The sequence below is a fragment of the Cornus florida genome, unplaced genomic scaffold (assembly GCF_030987335.1).
Source record: "Cornus florida cultivar Cherokee Brave unplaced genomic scaffold, ASM3098733v1 CherokeeBrave_3.0.0_Hap2_Chr11, whole genome shotgun sequence".
In the NCBI taxonomy this organism is placed as follows: Eukaryota; Viridiplantae; Streptophyta; class Magnoliopsida; order Cornales; family Cornaceae; genus Cornus; species Cornus florida.
Genome location: NW_026775581.1, coordinates 138807304 through 138828843, shown reverse-complemented (window position 1 = coordinate 138828843; position 21540 = coordinate 138807304). Strand labels below are relative to the sequence as shown.

At 34.6% G+C, this 21540-nt stretch overlaps 2 protein-coding genes across 2 annotated transcripts; both read right to left on the bottom strand.

Annotated features, from left to right (window-relative positions):
- Nucleotides 1–6152: 6152 nt before the first annotated feature.
- LOC132285918 (glyceraldehyde-3-phosphate dehydrogenase 2, cytosolic) lies at nt 6153–12860 on the bottom strand. Its single transcript, XM_059788155.1, has 11 exons — nt 12504–12860; nt 12293–12393; nt 11333–11448; nt 11146–11245; nt 10917–11063; nt 10750–10810; nt 10573–10670; nt 8821–8963; nt 8444–8527; nt 8018–8107; nt 6153–6440 (listed from the first exon to the last, which is right to left on the bottom strand). Exons 1-11 carry the CDS (start codon nt 12529–12531, stop codon nt 6395–6397), a joined length of 1014 nt encoding a protein of 337 aa, XP_059644138.1. The 5' UTR covers nt 12532–12860; the 3' UTR covers nt 6153–6394.
- An 800-nt stretch (nt 12861–13660) lies between these two features.
- Nucleotides 13661–20515, bottom strand: LOC132285917 (trihelix transcription factor GT-1-like). Its single transcript, XM_059788154.1, has 5 exons — nt 19651–20515; nt 18662–18700; nt 16360–16491; nt 14256–14483; nt 13661–14144 (listed from the first exon to the last, which is right to left on the bottom strand). Exons 1-5 carry the CDS (start codon nt 20177–20179, stop codon nt 13930–13932), a joined length of 1143 nt encoding a protein of 380 aa, XP_059644137.1. The 5' UTR covers nt 20180–20515; the 3' UTR covers nt 13661–13929.
- Between the last annotated feature and the right edge of the window lie 1025 nt (nt 20516–21540).

Genomic DNA, 21540 nt, shown 5'->3' with positions numbered 1-21540 from the left:
GCTTTGAATTGTCAATTATTGAATGGTTCATGCTATATACTCCGTATTAATTTTATTTTAATAATATGGTCTATTTTGATCTTAGTTACTCTTCCAATAAACAATAGAAAAAGAGAAGGATGGTTAATTACTCAAACTAAAACAAATTTTATTTTGGTAATTACAACATATATGGACTATTTTGGTCTTTAGATTGTTAGTTACTCTTCAATTAAACAAGAGAAAAAGAGGAGGACCGTTAGTAGTTAAACTAAAACAAATGTGGCTCTAATTTATTGTGGGTTGCACATCAGCACCTGTTTTCCCCCAGTGAAAGCACCCAACCAATAATAAATTAATTTGCTTCCTTTTCCTAACACACAGATTTTTACACAAATAACATCAAAGTTTGTGTATCTAATTCATTTCTATCATTGCAATCATATTAGATAATAGATTTCATGGTTTACAAAATGTAAACTCCTATAATTTAGGTTAGCAAAATTTATAATTATGAGGAAGTTTGCTTCCAAAGGGATTAGGAGTTTCCGAAATAATTCATTCATAATACCTTTAATTTGTATTTGATGTGCCCGATCGGTACACCGTGCACCGAGTACATCAGAATCCTTCGTGCACAACACATGCAGAAAAAGACGACTCTGATAACCTGTGCACAATTTTTCATCCTATGATTAAATCGATTTATGCCATAATATTTCTACACATTTTACTTCCAAGTCATCCAGAATTTTTTATCAGTAATAATTGGCACAACATACTGTTCATGTACTTTCATTAATACCCACCTATTGCAATAAATTTTCCTGAAGTTCTCACTCACTCATGTTGCTACAAAAAGCCCAGCCAATTAGTGCCCTTAATTAGTTGGATGGTCCAATCCACCTCTCTTGGTCTTTAACTGTGCTAATGAGGACAACAATGGTGCTTTAGTTAGTTCAATCTGGTAGCATGGGTCTACCACAATTTAAGGCGCGCAATCCCTAACTCCTCCTCTTTTTATACCTACTAATTGCCATCTCAACCATTTCAAACTGTTTATAAATTAAGTAATCCCAGTTAATTATCTAGTCCCTCATATATAGTAGTATTATGTTTTTGTTCTTTTATGATAATTGATCCTTCTAACATGGTCCATTCACCAACTTGTCTACTTTGATTTAGTAAGCTTCATCATCATCATCAAATTAATATTTGTGATCTTGGGTGAACCAAACTAGTTCAATTCAGGTTGGGGCTTTGCTTGGGTGAACAGTTAGGTTCAGACTTACAAACAAGTCATATGGACCACACACACACATTCACACACACTGTAGTCTAAAAGAGGAGGAGGCCATGTGAGAAGCAGCTTTCACTTTTGAGTACTCAATTTAAAAGGCTGATGGAGAGAGGGTGGGTTGCCTAGCTTGCTTTTATCAATAATAATACGTGTTATGTCAAATTGCAGTACCTTCTTGCTTTAGTGAGAGCTATAAAGCAATTTCTTCACATGCCTCATAAACAAAATCATCACAATATCTACCATCCCATCCGCACCAGTCACTCCCAATCCCTCAAATGAATAAGAATAATTAAAAATAATTTCAAAACATTTAATGTAATATGACATATATGATATAGAGATATGAATGCTGACGATGATAATGATTTGTGAATTATGACGCATCATAAATAATATTTTTAAGATGGAGATACTGCTCAATTTAACACATAGTTTAGTACACATTGTCATATTTCTATGCACAATATTCTTAGTTCTTGCCTTTTAAAAAAAAAAAAAAAAACTACATATATATATATATAATAAAATAAAAATGAAATGAGATGTCCAACCATATTAAGTGGATTACACAAGGAGAATAAGGTGTTTCTCACACACTATTCAGTGAATCTCAAAAGAAGGATAAACTTTGACCCCACTCCCACTAAGTTGGGTAAGGGAACAAAAGGACGTGGGTTGCACCCTTTTTTAGTTCAATTGTGAGCATCGTCAAGACATTGGTCCCAACTCAATGGTCCCATTCAGCTTTTAATAATGCCAGAGGTGATATGTTTACTCAAAGCTACTTCCCATGCAATCACATGAGAAGATCGACAACATCTGAGAATGAGCTACCTCCATTAAGAAAATTCTTTTATATTTTCCTCTAAAACTAAGGTGTTATGTAGTACAAATTAACCATAAAAAGTATCAATATGATTAGATCATCTGAATTTTCTTTTGACTAATTTATCTTTATCCTAACAGCTTTGGATCTTAACCCTTGCGTCTTAAAAGTAGCTGGTATAAGGCCACGTTTGGGCAATTGGCCAACTATTTGGGGCTCACACAGCTGATGACGGAAGCACATGCCACAGTTAACATATGCTTTGGCCAACCAATGAGAGCCCCACCTCATTAAAAAAAAAAAATGCAATGACTAGCTCAACCAGCACCATACCGACCGTCCTAAGTTATGGTTTTAGACTAATAGGGAGAGGAGGGGAAATATATATATATATATATAACTTGAGCTATATTACAATTTGGAATGGTGCCCAAGCCTTAATGTGTTGTAACAAGAGTTGCCACATAATAGATGCTTTAGTTTAGAACACTGTATATGGTCAAATTTGGTACATGCTAAGGAACAACTAGTCAATAATCATTTTTTGACCATCATCTAAATAACACAAGGAATCTTATCAAGAAAGGAGGGAAAAAAAAGGTATTATATGATGACTCTTTAAATTGTTTGATCATTGTAGAAGGATCTTGTAGATGAAGTTAAATAGTCTTGGCTTGCAATTATTATTACTAATGCATTCTTTTAATTTGTTCAGAGAAGAATTTTAAGGATCTGGCAAGATTTTGCAAAGTGCTCCTTTGAGTATATTGTCACCAAACAGAACAGTATCCTTCACTTGTTTTCGAGCATTATCTATTCATTGGACTCACTCAAAAACTTAAGCTGTTGGAGATCAAGTTCTAGCACCCTCAATCCCTTACAAGTATATAACCTTATCTTGCAGGGACAAGAATCAAGGCTCTCATTTCAGGATAGACTACCAATTGATCCGAAAAGTTTAAGCTGTTTGAGAATGATTTAACGATATATGTCAACCTCCAACACCACTCAAAAAACATTCTTTGCGAGTACCCCTAAAGTCTATAAAATACTGAGTGCCCCACCACCTCAACCACCTCCTTAGTGGTGGTGATCTTATACAGTTCACCATCATATCTTTACCCCTGCAACATCAATGATTATGATCATCAAATAAAAGGATTATAATATGGAAAAGGAATGTCACACTTTATATACCACAATTTAACCAATATATGAATTCACCCGTACACTTTCTCCTGTGCGTTTCTTTTTCTTTAATTATGGACAAATTTTCATTCCATTTTAATCCCGGCCTAGTAACACCACAGACCACAAATTTCAGCTGTAATTCAACACATCCTCTAAACAGATTGTGTGATGAACATTTTAAATATTAATGTTCTAATATAAACTATTAATGTTGTGTAAACCCAACCTCATGACACTACATCTACACAACCTCATGACACTACCTCTTGGTTGAACAACATTATGATATTAGTTGAGGGGGTTTACAAGTTTTCACTCTCTCTATATCCGGTGCACTGCATAATACAAATCACTGGAGAGGATTCTGACAAAATCCCACAAACACCCTAACTTTTCGAGAGTCATCTTAAGAACATGTCAAATTCCCAATGCCTGGTGTTATTAGAAGAGGCATGTCTTAAGAACAATTATCTAAGCTTATGAAGACACCTTGCACGTTCTGGTTGAAATTTTAGGGAAAAAAATTAATTTCTTGATTTTGGATCAGGCTGCAATATATATATATTTTTATTTATATAAATTCTGGATTACTAACAAATTTAAGGCTTGTAGGTTTTAATTAGTTTGACTGGGTTTGCTTTCTACCAACATAAAAAAGGACTTCCCAAATTCAAGTCTTTGTTGCAGCTGTTATGAATCCTAGAATCACAAAATCATGTAATTCACCCGTAATTTTTAATTCCTGAAAACTTTTTGCTCTTTTTTCTTTCTTATTTCTTTGTAAATGTGATTCTTTATTTTTATTTTTTTTCGGTAAATGTGATTCTTAATTTTTGTAATGTTCAATTTTAGTAAGTAGCCCACCGAAACTCATCCATTTAAACCAGCAATCCTCATCTTCTAATAATCATAACACATGCAAAGCAATACAAGCCTTACAACAATGTTGCAACCAGGGCAAGATCTTAGTATACATGGTATATTGTTAGACAATCATTATATCAATTTTGTTTCTCATAGAAAGTGTGTACACTTAACAACTTCCAATTTGAAGAATAATTGAAGAGTAAAGACAGAAAACAAATAAATAAAAGAGGTCTGTTATGTAACAAGTTAATAAAAATTACAATAAGACTTGAACTCGAACTCTAAGCTTCCACTCAACAAAAAGTAAAGAAGATACCATTAGATTATAACCTTAGTGATTTGACAAAAAAAAACATACTCATACATCCACTTGTCCCTATAGAGAAATGTATCCCCGATCGCCTCTACTTTGGAAGGTGAGAAACTATTACTAAACTAAAATGTACATTTGGTAATGTGCATAATGAAGATAGGTTTCACAATTAGTGGATGATGTTATTTAATTCTTTTTGTTTATTTTTCTTATTCGTAGTAAGAACTTTGGGTTATTCATATTCAGATCTACTTTTATTCAAGAACAAACATCATAATATATATTCCACTGGTAACTATTAGCGCAAACACAACAAAATCCAAACATATATATATATATATATATATATATATATAAAGGCACAAAAAGTTGCGGTTGTTAAATGGTTTTAGGAGATGGAGCAGGTGCAGGTGTATGTGACCCCATCAACATTGAGGCAAATAGAGGCAAGGGCTTAACACATGCATATATGCCCGCCATGTTTTAAAGTATACACAATGAATGAATTGTATTCTATATCATGAGATTTGGAAGTGGGGGAAAAAACAGATAAATTCTTTTTATCACAATTGGTTTCATGGTGTACTTAACCAACACATGATTCATTCCAACAAACTCTGTTCTCACAAATAACTCCCACACTAGAGCAAGTTATTGTATTTATAAAGAGTAATACATATATATAATATATATATATTTTTAACCATAAAAGAGTAATTCATATGATTCATTACAAAATAGATTTTATATATATATATATATATATATATAAAGTGACGTATTAATACAAGTTATCTCTTGTCCTTACAATTGCCCCAAAAAAACTGTTTATTTTACATTTTATGTCAATAAATTTTAAAATTCGAGTTAAGTTTTTAAAAAAATATTCACAAATTGATACCACCGGTCAAACTTTATATACAATTTAACCCATATTTGAATTCACCAGTACCTCTCCTGTGCCTTGTGGACTTTATGGTGAACAAATTTTCATTCCATTTTAAACCCCGGCCTGCCTAATAAGAACACGGAGCAAAATTTTCAGGTGTAATTAAACATATCCTATAAAGAGATTATATGATGTTCAACTGAAAAAAAACTTACTCAGTTTGTTTTCATAGTTTTCTGAAAACTGTTACTGTTTTCAGAGTTGCAAACCAAGCATTAATTTCTTGATTTTGTATCATCGTCAAATTTAAGGCTTGCAGGTTTTAAATATTTTGAAAGGGATTTGTTTTCATCTGCCAACAAAAAATGGTACTTCCAGTGCTAGCATTTTGAAGTTTTAGTTGCATCCGTTCTGAGCCCTAGTAAATTATACGTACAGAACAACTTCTTTTTTTCCTCGTGATTCTTAAGGCGAGAAGCACAAAATTTACATAAAATCATTCCCAAACCTTTATTACTATCAATAGGAACAAGAAGTTAAGGAATTTCTTCATAGCGAACATCTAATATCAAGCCAGAAGACCTGAATAATAATAATAATAATACTTTAGCTTCCAAATTGAGCCTATTTTTGTTACTAAAACTTCGTAAAGCTTAAAGACAACCCCTGAGTTGTGCACCCGAGCCCGAACACCTGAAACTTGGTTTAGTTTAAACAGCAAAAGCACAATCCAATTTCCACAATCACGACCACAGCACAAAATAAACCACTATTTCAAGAAATCTAACGAGGGGGGAACAACTAAAAAGATAGATTATTACTCAAATGACCTCAAGGTTGGCTTAACACCAAAAGTACAAGGCATAACAGAATCCCGATTTGCATGAACAAACAAAGGCTCAAAAACCTCATGCTTTTATAAACCAGTCTCAAATGGTATCATTCCAACACAAAATTATTCCAAACAGCATACTAAAGCCTAAGAGACGATGATGATCCGCAGCATTTGATTGGCACAAAAACAGCTTATTTAGTAGAGGCCATGTGACGTGCCAAGTCAACCACACGGTTACTGCAACACAGACGAACCATGTCAATGTATTACAGGGAAAAATAAATAAATAAATTTAGTGGAAACCAAACAACAATAACTTGCAACATATTGATCAACATCCCACCAAACAAGATCAAGTGTATGGGTGAAAAAAGCAGTCTTAGTTCCTATACTGTCAAGTGTCAACTTTAAAGGGAGCCACAACCATTTACAGCAGTACAATTAAAAATTCCTAAAAACCATTATAACTGTCACGACAGAGGTAATTATATGAAATACGATGAACCAATACTAACAATTAGGGCTGTAAATGAGCCGAGCCAAGTAGGGGACTGTTTGAGCTCAGGTTGGTCATATTACAAAGTGTTTGAACTCAACTTGAGCTCGAATCAAAATGACACAACTGCGTTCGAGCTCGCTCGACGAGCTCATTTGATTTCGCAAACCGAGTTCAAACTTGTGATCAAGCTCGGACTCAAGCTTGATTTCAAGATCAGGTTTGAGTCGATGTTAAATTCTGTGAACAAATTTCACTAAGACTTGAAAGACAGATCCTAGAAAGAAAATAGAAACCCTAACCTATCAAGAACATTTTGAGAGAAGGAGAGATGAAAAGAAAAGGAGTGAGGTAGAAAGAGGAAGTGAAGATAAACTCTTGGCAGTTGCACAGGAGATGGGTAAAATTGTTTGCAACCTTGTGGAAGCTATCTCGTTCAAGTTTGGAAGAGTCTCAAAGACTCACAAATTGTATAAATAGAAGAGGAGAATAAAAAAAGGTTCAGGGTTTTAGTTAAGTTTATAAGAATGGGATCGAGGAAAGTATTGGGCTAGGGCTGTTTTTTTTTTTTCCAAAGGGAGAACATAAATTGGGTTGGGTGGGGTAATTGGGCTTGGGATTTATCTGTGGTTAAATTTAATAGAAACTTACAGAAATATGAAATTGTGGTGTAAATATATGTTATATCTCAAAACAAGACTTTAAGCGAGCTTGTTCAAAAACAAACAAGCCAAGCAGGAAAATGTTTAAGCTCGGCTCATTTAATGAACAAGCCCAATTAATTATTTCACCTCGGTAAGTTTACTAAACAAACAACATGAACCAAACCATTGTCTGATAAGCCAGTGCCTTTGCAGCCCTAGATAGTTGGTACTTTACCAGGGGCAGTAGCTTGACTGACAGCCAGGGTCTTTTGTCAAGACCGATGAACATGAATCCTAAAGAGAAAAATGGAAAGGAAAAAAAGGATTCAAGTATCCTAAACCAAGTAGTTGGAGAAAGGCTTTGTTAAGTTGAGTTATAATCTATAAATGGTTGTGCCACAAAATAAGTTAAACAAATCGTACTTTTAAACTAAAATCATCATGACATAATCAAGATAAAGACGAGGTTATGAACAAGTGTTTGAGGTTGCTAAAATTAGAACACTTGAAAAGCTCCACGGAGGCGAATATGAAGTTCTGGTTGACACACATTAACTAACCAAAGGCAAATGATAAGGGACCTACTCTAATAACATAGACACTAATCTAAATTGATAATTAACTAAACTAAAATTCACAGTAAGTATTAAGAAAATCACACTCATAGTGCTTACCTGTAACCCCATTCATTGTCATACCAGGAGACAACCTTCACAAAGTTATCATTCAAAGCAATACCAGCCTTGGCATCAAAGATGCTTGACCTGCCAAAGTGCAAGAGAACACAAAGTGAATTTCTATGACACAAGAAAGAAAAAGGGTGCTATAACAGCATTGTAACCATATCTAATTGGAAGTTAAAAAAAAAAAAAAAAAGGAAAAACTTCAAAAAAGAAATAAAAAAAAAAAAAAAAAAAAAGAGAGATGAAATTTTGAGAGGCACATTTCGTAGTCAATGCTAAGCTAAACCAAACAAAAAGAAAAGCATCGACCACGGACGCTTATGAATAAAACTGCAAGTGATGACAGAAAACCAAATGAAATGAGAAGGAAATCATCTGCAAGAATTAAAAATAAAAATAAAAATAAAATTACCCCACCTGCTATCACCAACAAAGTCGGTTGAGACTACATCATCCTCAGTGTAACCAAGAATTCCCTTCAATTTACCCTCTGACTCCTCCCTACACGACAACAACAAAAAGAATTGGTGGATGAATCAGTACATGAAAAGGGGAATTATAATGCTACCAAACATGTCTTTTTCTTTTCCAATTGTTTCTTTTTCTTTTATTACTTTTTTTATCATCCAAACCTTATAACTAATATTCAAGAGCACCAAAGGAGTAAGCATCTACCTTATACCAAAATGCCACAAATATATTTAATTTTATACCAAAATGACACAAATTGAATATGGTAACATATCCTTGCTTATCTTACAAGAGAAGCTTTAATATTTAGTCGTGATACTTACTTGATAGCAGCTTTGATCTCATCATAAGAGGCCTTCTTCTCAAGCCTTGCAGTGAGATCCACCACTGAGACATCAACAGTGGGAACACGGAAAGCCATCCCAGTCAGCTTTCCGTTCAATGCGGGCAGAACTTTCCCCACAGCCTTCACAGTGACAGAAACAAACACTTGTTAATCATGTTGCATGGAAAACATAACTAAGTCATAAAAAACAAAATTCACTTAAAAAATAAAATTGATTATGTTATAACCAGTTAAAATTGGGAAGCCACCTACAGGAGTGCAGGGGTTGTTAGTACTGAGAGCACAATTTCTATTGCTAAAAAACTAAACTATACGAGGTGTTGTTTGATAATCAAATTCAGCACTTATGAATAATTTAAGTACTTATTTAATTCAGTGTGTTTAATAACGTAATATGGGTACCACTTACAAAATGTGTTCTTTAAGTATGAAGTAAATTTTTAAGTGAGGGAGACACTTACCACAAAACAATTAAAATAAAAAAAATAAAAAAATAAAACTATCAAGTTTAGGGGCTGTGTTGCTCCAACTGCCACAATTTTTAGTGGAACTTCTGCTGTGAGTCTAGTCAATCTCCAAAAAATGTGATGATTTTAGGACACATAATTATTTTTCTAAAAATTCGACAGTAACTGCTGTCCGAATTCTTCCACTGTTTGAATCAATACTTTTTCCCTTCTAAAGCATGATCCCCTCTCCTGCACTCCCCTTCTCTTGTTGTCTTACTCAAGTGGCTATTGGAAGTGTGTGTTAGCCACTTTGCTCACCCCTTAACATTTTCAGGTAACGGAAGGAAGTGGAGGAGACTCCAAAACCACAAATTTAGAGATGCTTGGGGTAGCTTTTGGACATCATTTTGCTACCTCTAGCATGTATAGTTGGCTATTTTGTCAAAATGTTCAATATATATCTATGCCAAACTTGATGTATATTTGTTCCAGAATGGGTTAGCTATTGTAACCATGTTCATATTGGTGGCTCTTATGTATTTTGGTATGTATCTATTGGAACTACTCTTTCATTTTTGTGCCCTTTGGTGTATGTGAGACTTGGGCATGTAAAAGGATGCAAATGTACCTCTAGCAGTTTTAGGTGACCATACTTGGGTCCAATGGGGTGCCTAAGGACTAGGTCTATTCATTTCCTGTTCACGGACCGCTATGGATTTGGATCGTGACAAAGTTCCAGAACAGGCAGCTAGTATACCACCATAATGAAACTGCCTTTTCTTTTATTTATTTGGATAGGGCTTAAGATGAGCCAAAACCAAACCGAACTGTTAGAACCAATGGAACCAAACCAAACTGTAAATGACTGGTTACAGTTCAGTTTGGTTCTACGGTTTTGGACTTATATACATATATATGTGTGTGTGAATGTGTGTGAGATTATCCTATGTATTGTGGTGTAAGGTAAGTAATGTTCTCAACCAATAAAAATGGAACATGTGTGTTATAAATTATATATATTTACACGTCACAAGCAGTTCAGTTCGGTCCCTTTTTATCTTAAATATCAATAGTTCTTTAATTTTTAGAACCAGAACCGAACCATTCCATCATAGGAACTAACCAAACCGTACGGTCCAGTTCGATCTGATTTGCCAGTTCCAAAAAAAACAGAAGGAAATGTTACATAAGTCGCAAAGTGAAATATTCAACAAATGTTACTACCAACAAACTAATAGAAAGCAAACATAAATTCAATCATTGAATGCAAGTTGTAATACCTTGGCAGCGCCAGTACTGCTAGGAATGATGTTGAAAGAAGCCGCTCTTCCACCTCTCCAGTCCTTCATGGATGGACCATCAACAGTCTTTTGTGTGGCTGAATGACATAAAACAATTAATCAAAAAAACATTTTAGATCTCACAACAGGAAGAATGAAAAATGATGATATAATTACCAGTAATAGAGTGGACAGTGGTCATAAGACCCTCAACAATGCCAAATCGATCATTGAGAACCTGTTAAAATATATATTCCAGAAGCATCAGATTATCAGTTCAAATTCTCCTTCAAGTAATAAAACTTAAATTTTCCCATAATGGCCTGAATCAACTCAATACAAACCTTTGCCAATGGAGCGAGACAATTGGTAGTGCAACTAGCATTCGAGACTATGTTAATATCTGGCTTATATTCCTTCTCGTTGACACCCATAACAAACATGGGAGCGTCCTTGCTTGGAGCAGAAATTATAACCTTCTTAGCACCACCCTGAAACAAACCAAATAGTCAGAATAGGAATAAATCGCATTAATCAATAGAAGAAGCAGCAAATATTCAATTTTACACAAACCTTCAAGTGAGCAGCAGCTTTGTCCTTATCAGTAAAAACTCCTGTGGATTCAATGACATATTCAGCTCCAGCCTCACCCCATGGGATCTCCTCGGGGTTCCTAAACAACAAACCAAATAATGTTAGTGATCAGGTATCTCCAATTTTCAGAAACAGTGAATTAGGAAGTAGAAGAATCAATTCATACCTCACACCAAAGACTGTAACAGCTTTCTCACCAAAGAGAAGGGTTTTAGAATCCTTAACCTTAATCTCATGTTTTTTCCATTGGCCATGAACACTGTCGTATTTAAACATGTAGGTCTGTATAGCACAACATCACAATCACAGTAAATAACAAATAAATAAGCATCATGCACTTGACATACAACATGAAATTCAAGATGCTTAACATCTGATAAAACATGCTTACTAAAAAGAAGAGCAAAAGGCATTTCATACAAGAATTTTCATAATTTTAATTAGTAACAAAAAAAAAAAAGATTTTTCATAATTATAATCCACAATTACAAGAGCAAAAATCTGCAATAAAGTAAAACTACTGTACAGTAACCTAGATAACTACTGAAAAAGAAAAAAAAAAAAAAAAACATTTAGTAAAGGTCCTTTGCTGTTTTGTACTACGTGTGTGTGTGTGTGTGTGTGTGTGTGTGTACACGCACATAGATAAAATACCAAAAACATAAAACTTAAATAGTTTAACAGAACTCTTCTTGCTCATTCATTTCCATTTCTTGGATGGATATTTTAATCAGAATATAAAAGGCATACATGCTCACTCTATGTAAGAGGCATGTGCATATATATACACACACAAACACATATATGTATGTATATAGCTATTTATACATATACATAGTACATACATCATGCATTATACACATCATCGCATATACATTCCTCAGAAACTTACTTCACTAATCACTAAACACCAACAGAAACAGATCATCACAAATCCGCACTAAGAAACAGATCAGATCAGATCAAAAGCAGTGTTTAAGTTCAAATCAGAAGTTCCAAAGCATAGGAATGATGCATTTCTAGAGAGTAAAACCAATCAAAAGTTCAAAAACAAGTAAACAAACAAGAAGGTGATATTTCAGTACACAGAATGTAATGCCATGCATACGAGATCAACAGGTTTTACCATGTAATCAGTGGTTATGAATGGATCATTAACAGCGACGAGTTCAACATCATCACTCTGGAGAGCAACCCTCGCCACCAAACGACCAATCCTTCCAAATCCTATACACCATCATCATAACAAACAAAAAAATATATCATGTCAAAAATGAAAAATCAGAACGATCAATAATAGTAAATAATCAAATGAGAACACTATATAGATCAAATACCATTGATTCCAATCTTGATTTTGCCCATTATGGTCTAATGAATGTGATACAGTTTGAGGAAGATAGAAGAGAGAACTAGTATACCGATGAAAATGGATCCAATACTAGGGTGTATATTTATATAACAATATATGTGTAATATACAGTAACATATATGTGTGGGACTAGGGACACATACAAGGGTTTGGTGGCGTTATGATCTGCAAAAAAATGTAGTACGGCGATTGGGGGCGGATTTTTCAATGTTTGAAGAAGTGGGACCACTTAGTCGATGAGGATGTATGGGGAGAAAGTTGGAAGCATCACCGTTGAATCCAATGACTTTGTGATATGATTGAAGTGGAATCACAAGATGGACAGCTTAGAATTGGTTAAAAAAAAAAAAAGGGTGAAGTGGGACCACTGAGTTGATGGCTGTGAGCATTTTAAGGGATCGGACCATGTGAGGAGTATGATTAGTGAGGTGGCTGCATCACCGTTGAATAAGATGACCGTGTCACGTGATTATTTATCCTAATATTGGTGGATTCACGGACGAGCGATCTAGATTTGGTGAAAAAGGTCAAATTACTTGGACACATGGGCTTGGTTTGGTTGAAAGGAAGGATAAGGAGAGGAGGGGGGAAGAGGAGAAAGGATGGATTAAATTTCCATTGTTTGGTACCAGAGAATGTTTAAAGAAAGGAAAGAATGACGAATGGCCATCTATCCTGACCACCGTTTTGCCTTCTTCACTCCAAAAATGATGAAATATAAATTGTTTTTGTTCAAGAATTACTCATCCATCTTTGCTTTGTTTCATTGTCTCTCCCTCTTGTACCAGATAATCCTTCTTCCTTTTCTCTGTCCCTATCTACCAAACAAAAATCTCTGAACTATTCTCCCTTCTTTCCTATTCCTCTCACCTACCAAACAAAGGCTTTGAGATGATCTCAGGTTGAAAGTTTGGTTGAGCTGGGGGTTTCATATAGTTGTAGTCCGTGACAGATGCATCTTTTAAGTAGCGATATCTTCACTGCTATTGTTACCAGCAGTTGAAATTCGAATCCAAATTAAACAACAGCACACTGATATAGGAGCTTTAACTTTGAAATATTTTAGGTTAAAACAATCTCCCCAAAAGGTGAACTATCTTTTCGCATCTATTCTCAAATATGTATTCAAACAATTAAGACAAGCATTTTGATTATATTTTGTCTACTGCAAACAATTTAACCCCTGTTTTTCCACCCTTTTTTCCCATTTTGTTCATGGCAAAATGCTAGAAAGAATACAACATAACCATGAATGGATGGTATTTTGGAACTTTGGACTATACAACTTTAGGAAAACAAAGTGAGCGACAGTTCATGCTTCGACTTTTCACTGATGGGGAAAAATCAAATGATAGTTTAAATTAAGCCTTAGGCTACTAGGAAACAAAACTCTACTCCCCCAGAAGTCTCACCCCCTGGTAGATTGCACTGGGGCGCAGATCGTCCAAATTATCAAAGCATCTGTAGCCCTTTATTTCTCTTAAACCTATCAAGCCATGGCGAGAGAGAAAATCACGAAAATCTTCTTCAGTATAAAACGTTTTGTCTTCAGCATGAACAGCCATGTGGTCAGGCTCATCATAGAGGCAAACTTTTATGGAGATCCCTGTCAAAGAAGTAAAAAAATAAAAAAAGGTCTTGCTTAAACAAAATCTCCAATAAACAAGGTCCAGATGTTCAGGTATGCAATAATATTTCATTTTACAGTTCCTTGTACCTTCATCGACCTGAAGAATGTAATTGCCCAAGGGCATGTCCCTGTCCAGACTCCGGATGATATTATCTTCATCCTCTAACCAAAATGCCCGTTTAGTTCGTAATCTAAAAGCTGACTTAATTGCCTCCTTAATTGCATCCGCAGTTCCATCAATACCAATCCTTCTAGTGTATTGCCCCCACTTGACTGTTATGACCCTCCCAACATAAGAAGAGTGGCCCTCACCACCTGCCATGAAAAATTAAAAAATATAATTACATATTCAAATGAAAGAAGTGAATTTGGAAAAGCAAGATTAAAAGTCGCACATCCAATAATCGCTCCAAATTTATAGAGAGTAGAAGGGAGTATGGAATAAACAATTGCCAAATAATCCAGTGAACTGCTGCAGACAACCAGGGTGTTCAATTTTAGCCATGTGATAGGGAATGTAAGGAAATAATAGCTCAAGTTTTACTACCTGTGGTTTCTATATATACTAAGCATGCAAATGAAATAACCAACCTAATGAACTTCAAAATTTCACTGATAAAGTTTTTCATCAATGATAAAGGTTGCCCAAGAATTGAGTTCCTTAAATCTATAGCCTTTATATTAAAAAAAATAATGTAACATAGTGATATATACAAGAGGAATAAAATGTCTTCTTTCAAGGAATAATGTCTTCTATTGGTTGCTACAGCCTACAATTCAGTATGGGATTCGCTTTGTTCATGACAATTCAGTACACAATTTGCTTGGTTATCGCAACATCATTTACAATTTGAATGGTACCGCTGTCAAAACACCAAGAGAAAAGAAGGCTGACACATTCAGTAATGAGAACATGTATCATATACATAATCCATCCTCAGGACCGACTGGAGCCTTAGGCGACTTAGGCGTGGCCTTAGGCCCCAGCTAATAGAAGGCCCCTAAAATTTTATTCCTTATATTATTGAACTGCCTAAATTTTTTATTTTCTTATATTATTAGACCCCTTTTATATCCTTATATTATTAGACCGCATCCAATAGTAGAGATTTAATAGTGGCCAAAGTATTTAATTCATTCTAAAAATTTTCATTCCACTTTCTATTAAAATTCCTAATTTCTATCTTTTATCTCACCTCCATTCCACGTTTTTCACTCCTCTATCATTACCCAAAATTTCTATCTTCCATCTTCTCCCATTAACTTTTTCCCCCCCTATTCCTCACTCGTTACAATGTCTGTTTCTATCCTCCACTCATAATCTCATTACAAACTCTCCATCTTTCTCCTCTTTCATTAAAAGGCTTTTCCTCTTCTCCACTCATTACAATCTCACTATCTTACTTGATTTTAACTCACTTTTATTCTCTCATATATTTTGGTATTTTGAGACTCTTCAAGGATGAAACAATTTTTTACTATTAAATCTCTATTATTGGGAGGGGTCTAACATTTATTATTTGGAAATTTTACTAGAATTTTATTATAGCAATTTATCTCCTTTTCAATTAAAAAACCAGAAGAATAATTTTCAAATAAACATTATTAACTATTAATTGATATTAATATATTACATATTAAAAGGCCACTTTTATATAAAAATAAAAAATAAAAATAAAAAATTGCCCAAGGCCTCAAACTATTTTGAGCAGCCCGTCCTTCCTATATTGTTACTGAAATTACCACATCTATTTTGGGCAGAATGCAATTACGTATCAGAGAACAGTACCTTCTGAGAGTATTCTTTGTTTTAAATTTAAATCTTGATAACTTCCAAAGTAGTACTGCAAAGTGCCATGTTAGATATTGTAAGACACACAGAAGATATGAGCAAAAGATTCCAAAAATTATGTGTGCCTCATCTGGAAGGATATCATGTTTGGAATTGAGAGTTCAAGCCCAAAAGATTTAATGTCAAAAATTAAAGAACTCAGTAGCTGTTCTCAAATAAACCCCAAAAAGAAAAAGAAAATACAAAAGAACTTTATGGTGATTAGTGAATATCAAAGTCATTCTCCCTTGAAATTGCATCCAAGAAGCACAACTCTATACATAAATATGTATAAATAGTGTTATAATTTACGTAAAAAATCTAATAAAATGAATGTCGCCATTTTTATTTCAAACATACCACTTCCAGGGGTCTCCCTCCAGTTCCAAGGGGGAACTCCACTAGCAGCAACTGCATCAGCTGCAGTAATGGCAAGAGGATCACCATCATGATCCAAAGGCCTTTCAGGGTTGACTGTTGACCGGCCACTAGCTGTATACCAACCAAAAGCTTAATTAGAAAGTTACATTTTTTCTATTTTTTTTTTGGAAAAAATAAAGGAACTAATGACTGGCTGACGAGAAGATGCTACGTAATAATCCAACGCCAAAGTTGCCTTCTTTAGAAAAAAATTGCAACTATTTTAATTTGGAAAATACACAACAATGTGAGTGAAAGGACTCACAAACACTGGTCCCCACAGGTATCTGCATTATAAAATCATTTTCCACCACCTCCCTTCTCAGAAAAAAATTTATCCAAACTGCCTCAGTTATACCCTCAACACAGAACATTGAACTAAAACTACTACATAAACTTCGGATCACCTATGTTAATCGTTCTGACTGACAAAGTGTGAACATTTGATGTTTCGATGGCAAGGAAGATTTTAGGAGAAGTTAAACAATTGTTTTTTGGTAGAATTTGTACAAGATCACACGCATACATACAGAAATTAAATAATAATAATAATAAATAAATAAAAACAAGTAATAGCTCTGGGACATATCCCCAAGAACAGTTTCAGATAATAGTGAAGTAACAATCAGAACACTTTAGGACAATGAAGAACACCCGAGTAATTGATTAAATAGTCCTTACTAATTAAGGTTTATTAACTTACCCAAAAGCCAAACATAAGTGCCTTAACAGAATATCATGTGTAGTTACAAACAGTTGGCAATAAAAGGGCAGATCTTATATGTCAAGTTCTGACCCTAAACAATAAGCATCAAAGCGAAGACAAACTTATTGTTAAACTGCTTGTGATCATTACTATCAACTAGATTCCACATGGGAAAAAAATGAATAAAGTAACAAAGAGATTCTTTTATTGACCATAAGAACCTACGCACGTATATTTTATATTATAGGAGGCATGATGAGTATGCCAACTCTTATGAAAGCCTCGTAGTTTCCAGATGATCTGATAAACTTCACAATAAGGCAACTAGAGCTAAAGACATCTCAGAGGTCTTGTTATGATCATAACACTTCTAGAATTTTATATTTTAGGAGGTACGAACCGTACGATGAGTATGCCAACTCTTACGAAGCCTCGTAATTTCCAGATGATCTGATTAAATATAATCTTCAAAATAAGGCACCTAGAGCTAAAGACATCTCAGAGGTGTTGTTACGATAATGACACTATTAGAATTTTTTTAAGTCGCATGAAAGAAAATCCAACATTGACTTCACATCTTTGGTGAAAAAAGAGCGGTTTTTTATTCCGATAGGATTTATGTTGGCTTCGTTGGGAGACCCGAATAGGGAAACTTCCCCGACTCGAATCACGAAAGTAGTTTCCAGATTATCTGATTATATATAAGCTTCACAATAAGGCTCCTAGAGCTAAAGACATCTCAGAGGCATTGTTATGATCATGACACTATTAGAAATTTTTAACTCGCATGAAAGAAAATCCAGCATTGATTTTTCTTTTTTCGAAAATAAAAAATCACATGTTTTCCTCAAATATGAGAATTAAAAATTTGTTGCCAATTATCAGCTGATGCTCAACATTATTGTGGTGTGACAATTGAACAACAAAGTAGAGAAAACTTAATTTAAGCAAATGATTTGTCAGAAGACTTGGCCAGATTCTTGAAATTAGCCCGAGAATTTGGCAACACAATTAATGAAGCTGTCCCACTGTTGACCAGATATTCCAATTTACACAAAGAAACCCTGAAATAACTGCCAGACTAGCTGTAAAAAAGGAGCAGGAAGGAAGTAGAATAGCATGCCAAAATGGATATGACGACTTGATTTGGTCCAAGTAAGAAACACGCACTACGTATAGCAGACCAAAGCCTCCTTTTTCTTCTATTTTTGAGCAGCATGTAATTTCCTTGTTGATGCTAAATTACTAATAGATGAACTGATACACCAAATATTTATTTGGATATACAAGTAGTTCATTAACATTTGCAACGAGCTGGTAAATAGAACTTGCACTACATATCATATCCGCACAGTTAATGATTCTGTAAAGTAGGAATTAAAAATATTTGTGGTGTCTTGGGATGACAGAGATCTAGCATATGTCAAATGGAAAAAAAATCACTCTAGAAGCAAACAATTGAACAAATCATGCATTCTTACTTGAAAATTTCCGATGGAAATGTTAGACTAAGTTACTACTCTAGTAGCAAAGTACCTTCCACGGATCCAAATGGGATACTGCCATCCTCAAGACCTGAAAATGAGTAACCAATCAATCAGTTATTATAATTAACGTCCATGCCATCACTATAGGAACAGAAAGCAGTTATGCTTGTTGCAAAGTTACTTGTTTTCTGCTATGAAGGAACCATACTATTCATAATTCGAATACCTATGAGAGCAGTTATGCTTGTTGCAAAAGAAATCTATTTTCACAAGTACAAATATGAGAAGTGATAAAATTAAGAGAAGCGGCATTTCGTGCTTCTTACAGTGTCAACAATTAAAGCATGAAATGAAATCAGGGAAAGCATCTGGTAGTTATGGGTTAAGTAGATAACAATTAGGTACCCATACATATTCATATCTGCAATGAGTAGAAGCTAGTGAGAGAATGAGTAGATTAGATGCAAGCTGAATTCAACTGAACACTTAAGCCCTCAAACTGGATAGGATGAGGGATAAAAGGATAGTGAAAAGTAAATGTTTCCCATGAAAGCTCAAGTTTTGAAGAAACGTGATGGGAGACAAACTAGAAAAAAGTCTACCAACTTTATGAGGAAAATCTAGCTTTATCGTGAGAAAGAAAACCCAAACCCCAACTAGAATTGTTCACACCAAAACCAGAATAGACACCTAAAGCAATCCACCATGCAAATCCATTGGACAACAAAATAAGAACAATAATAAGTCAATGTGGAATTTACCCAATAAAGTGAAATCTCAGTATTGCTTTGTTTGGAAAATGGTAGTTGGTTTTTCACCTTGAAAAGAAAAATATCGCTTTTTCTTGTGGCAACCAAAAAGAAAGAAATGCATCTCCAAAAAAGATAACCAAACAGTATCGAGTGTAATTCTAAACTCTTCATTTTGCAACCTAGCATTGTATCCTCAAATGGGAGGGTGTCAAAATATCACAATTCACAATCTATTAAAGAAAATAAAACCACAAACACAAAGCCAATTAAAAGTAGGAGCAACTACCTTTATCCGAGAACTGAATATAGGAATCGACCTTTGAAGAATTGGGGCTCTTATAAGAACAACCATTCTTGTCCCTATCTCTGAGCAACTCCGCAAGCTCCTTATAATACGACAATTTGGCACAACCACTGCCCCTATCTCGTTGCTTGGACTTCTTGAACTCCTTCAAAAGGTTTCTCCACTTGTCCGTACACATAGTCGGCGACCGATCAAACCCTCTCTCTCTCATCTTCCCGGAGATCTGTTCCCACAAATGCTTGTTCGACTTCGAAGTGTTGAAAAGTCCATCCACTTCGCGGCGAAAACTGATGAGACTTCGAATCTCTTCCTGAACCCAAGTCTCTGCTCTTCTCTTCGGTGCTTTCAGTTCGATGTCCTCACCACTGCTCTCTCCGAGAATAATCTGCTGCTGTTGCTGTTGATGATAAGGTGGCAGTTCGCCATTGGAGGAGACTTGGATCACCATGTCTCTCTCTCCTCCTATTCCTTTGTAGAAATCAATTGGACGAGGGTTCTCAGACAAATACATGTCTCGGTCACTCTCACCGCTCGGTGGATGCAATATGAGGTTGAGTGAGCATGTGAAACCTAGCAGTGAAGTGATGAACAAAAACCCTATTTTTCGAATTCACAGATTGATCCCGCCCACTGTCGTTTGCAGTTAAGACTGTTGATAATAAGATATGAAAGTGGATAAAGCAAGAAATCTCAATATGTGTGCATATGAAATGTGTGTGTATAAATTATAACATAAATAGATAGAAAGAGAGAGAGGTTGAGGGATGAGGACGGAGAAGAAGAGGGAGGACGTTTATGCGGACTAATGGACTTCCAGTGAGATGTGGGTCTTGAGGGATGAGGAGAGATTCGAGATACAACGAATGGTTGCGGTACACGTGGTGGCGAGAATTTATAGATGGGTTTGATTGTGCAATGCTAACCATCGATTTGTTGAAAAAATGACTCTTATTTGTGGGCTGTCGACGAGTATGGTGATTTCATTATGCCACGTGTAACATTCAGCAAGACATTGATCCAAACTTTTACATGTGAAAGGACAAATTTACCCATTCATTTTTTTTTTTTTTTGGTTAACTTGATAGAACTCAATTGTTCACCTAATTCAATCCGAATATGGTTAGACCCGCTGGTGGAATGGGGATCCTTAAAGTGGATATTGCCATTACAGCAATAACATATCAAGTTAGGAAATTGCATGATTACACTTATCCAATTCTTTAAAAAGAAGATTTATCTTGTTAAGAGGGCATATATACAGAAATATATTTGATCCCAATAAAATACAATAAAATAAAATAAAAAATTGATCGTTTGAAGAAAATGCAAAATATAATTCTTCCATCTTAAAAACATTTTGAAATTTCAATGGCAAATTTTATTACCATACTTTATCATTTTAAAATTCAAAAATCTATATGTAAATGGCACTAATTTATCATTAAAATTGAAAAAAAAAATTAAAGTATATTATTGATAAAATTGTATGCAAGAACCTAGAATCTCATACTGTTAAAAGAGTACTTCTACTAACTGAACTATCTAACTCATCAACAAACTAATGTATTTTATATTATATTAATATACGATTTTTTATAATATAATAATATATTATATTCATATATGATAAAATTATAAAATAAAATAACAAAGAAACCCTTCTTATGGAGTATTTCATAATGATTCCTTTTCCATCCTATATTTCAGTAATGTCTTCAACCTAATGTAACTTGAATGTCACCTTCCTCGAGCACTTACACCCACGGGTTTAGACTCAGACAAACAACTTCTTGTGATCCTTTTAGAGGTGTAAGATTGAATTCAATATTATGCCAAGGTTCCTTCTTCTTGCTATTGATATTTGATTATATT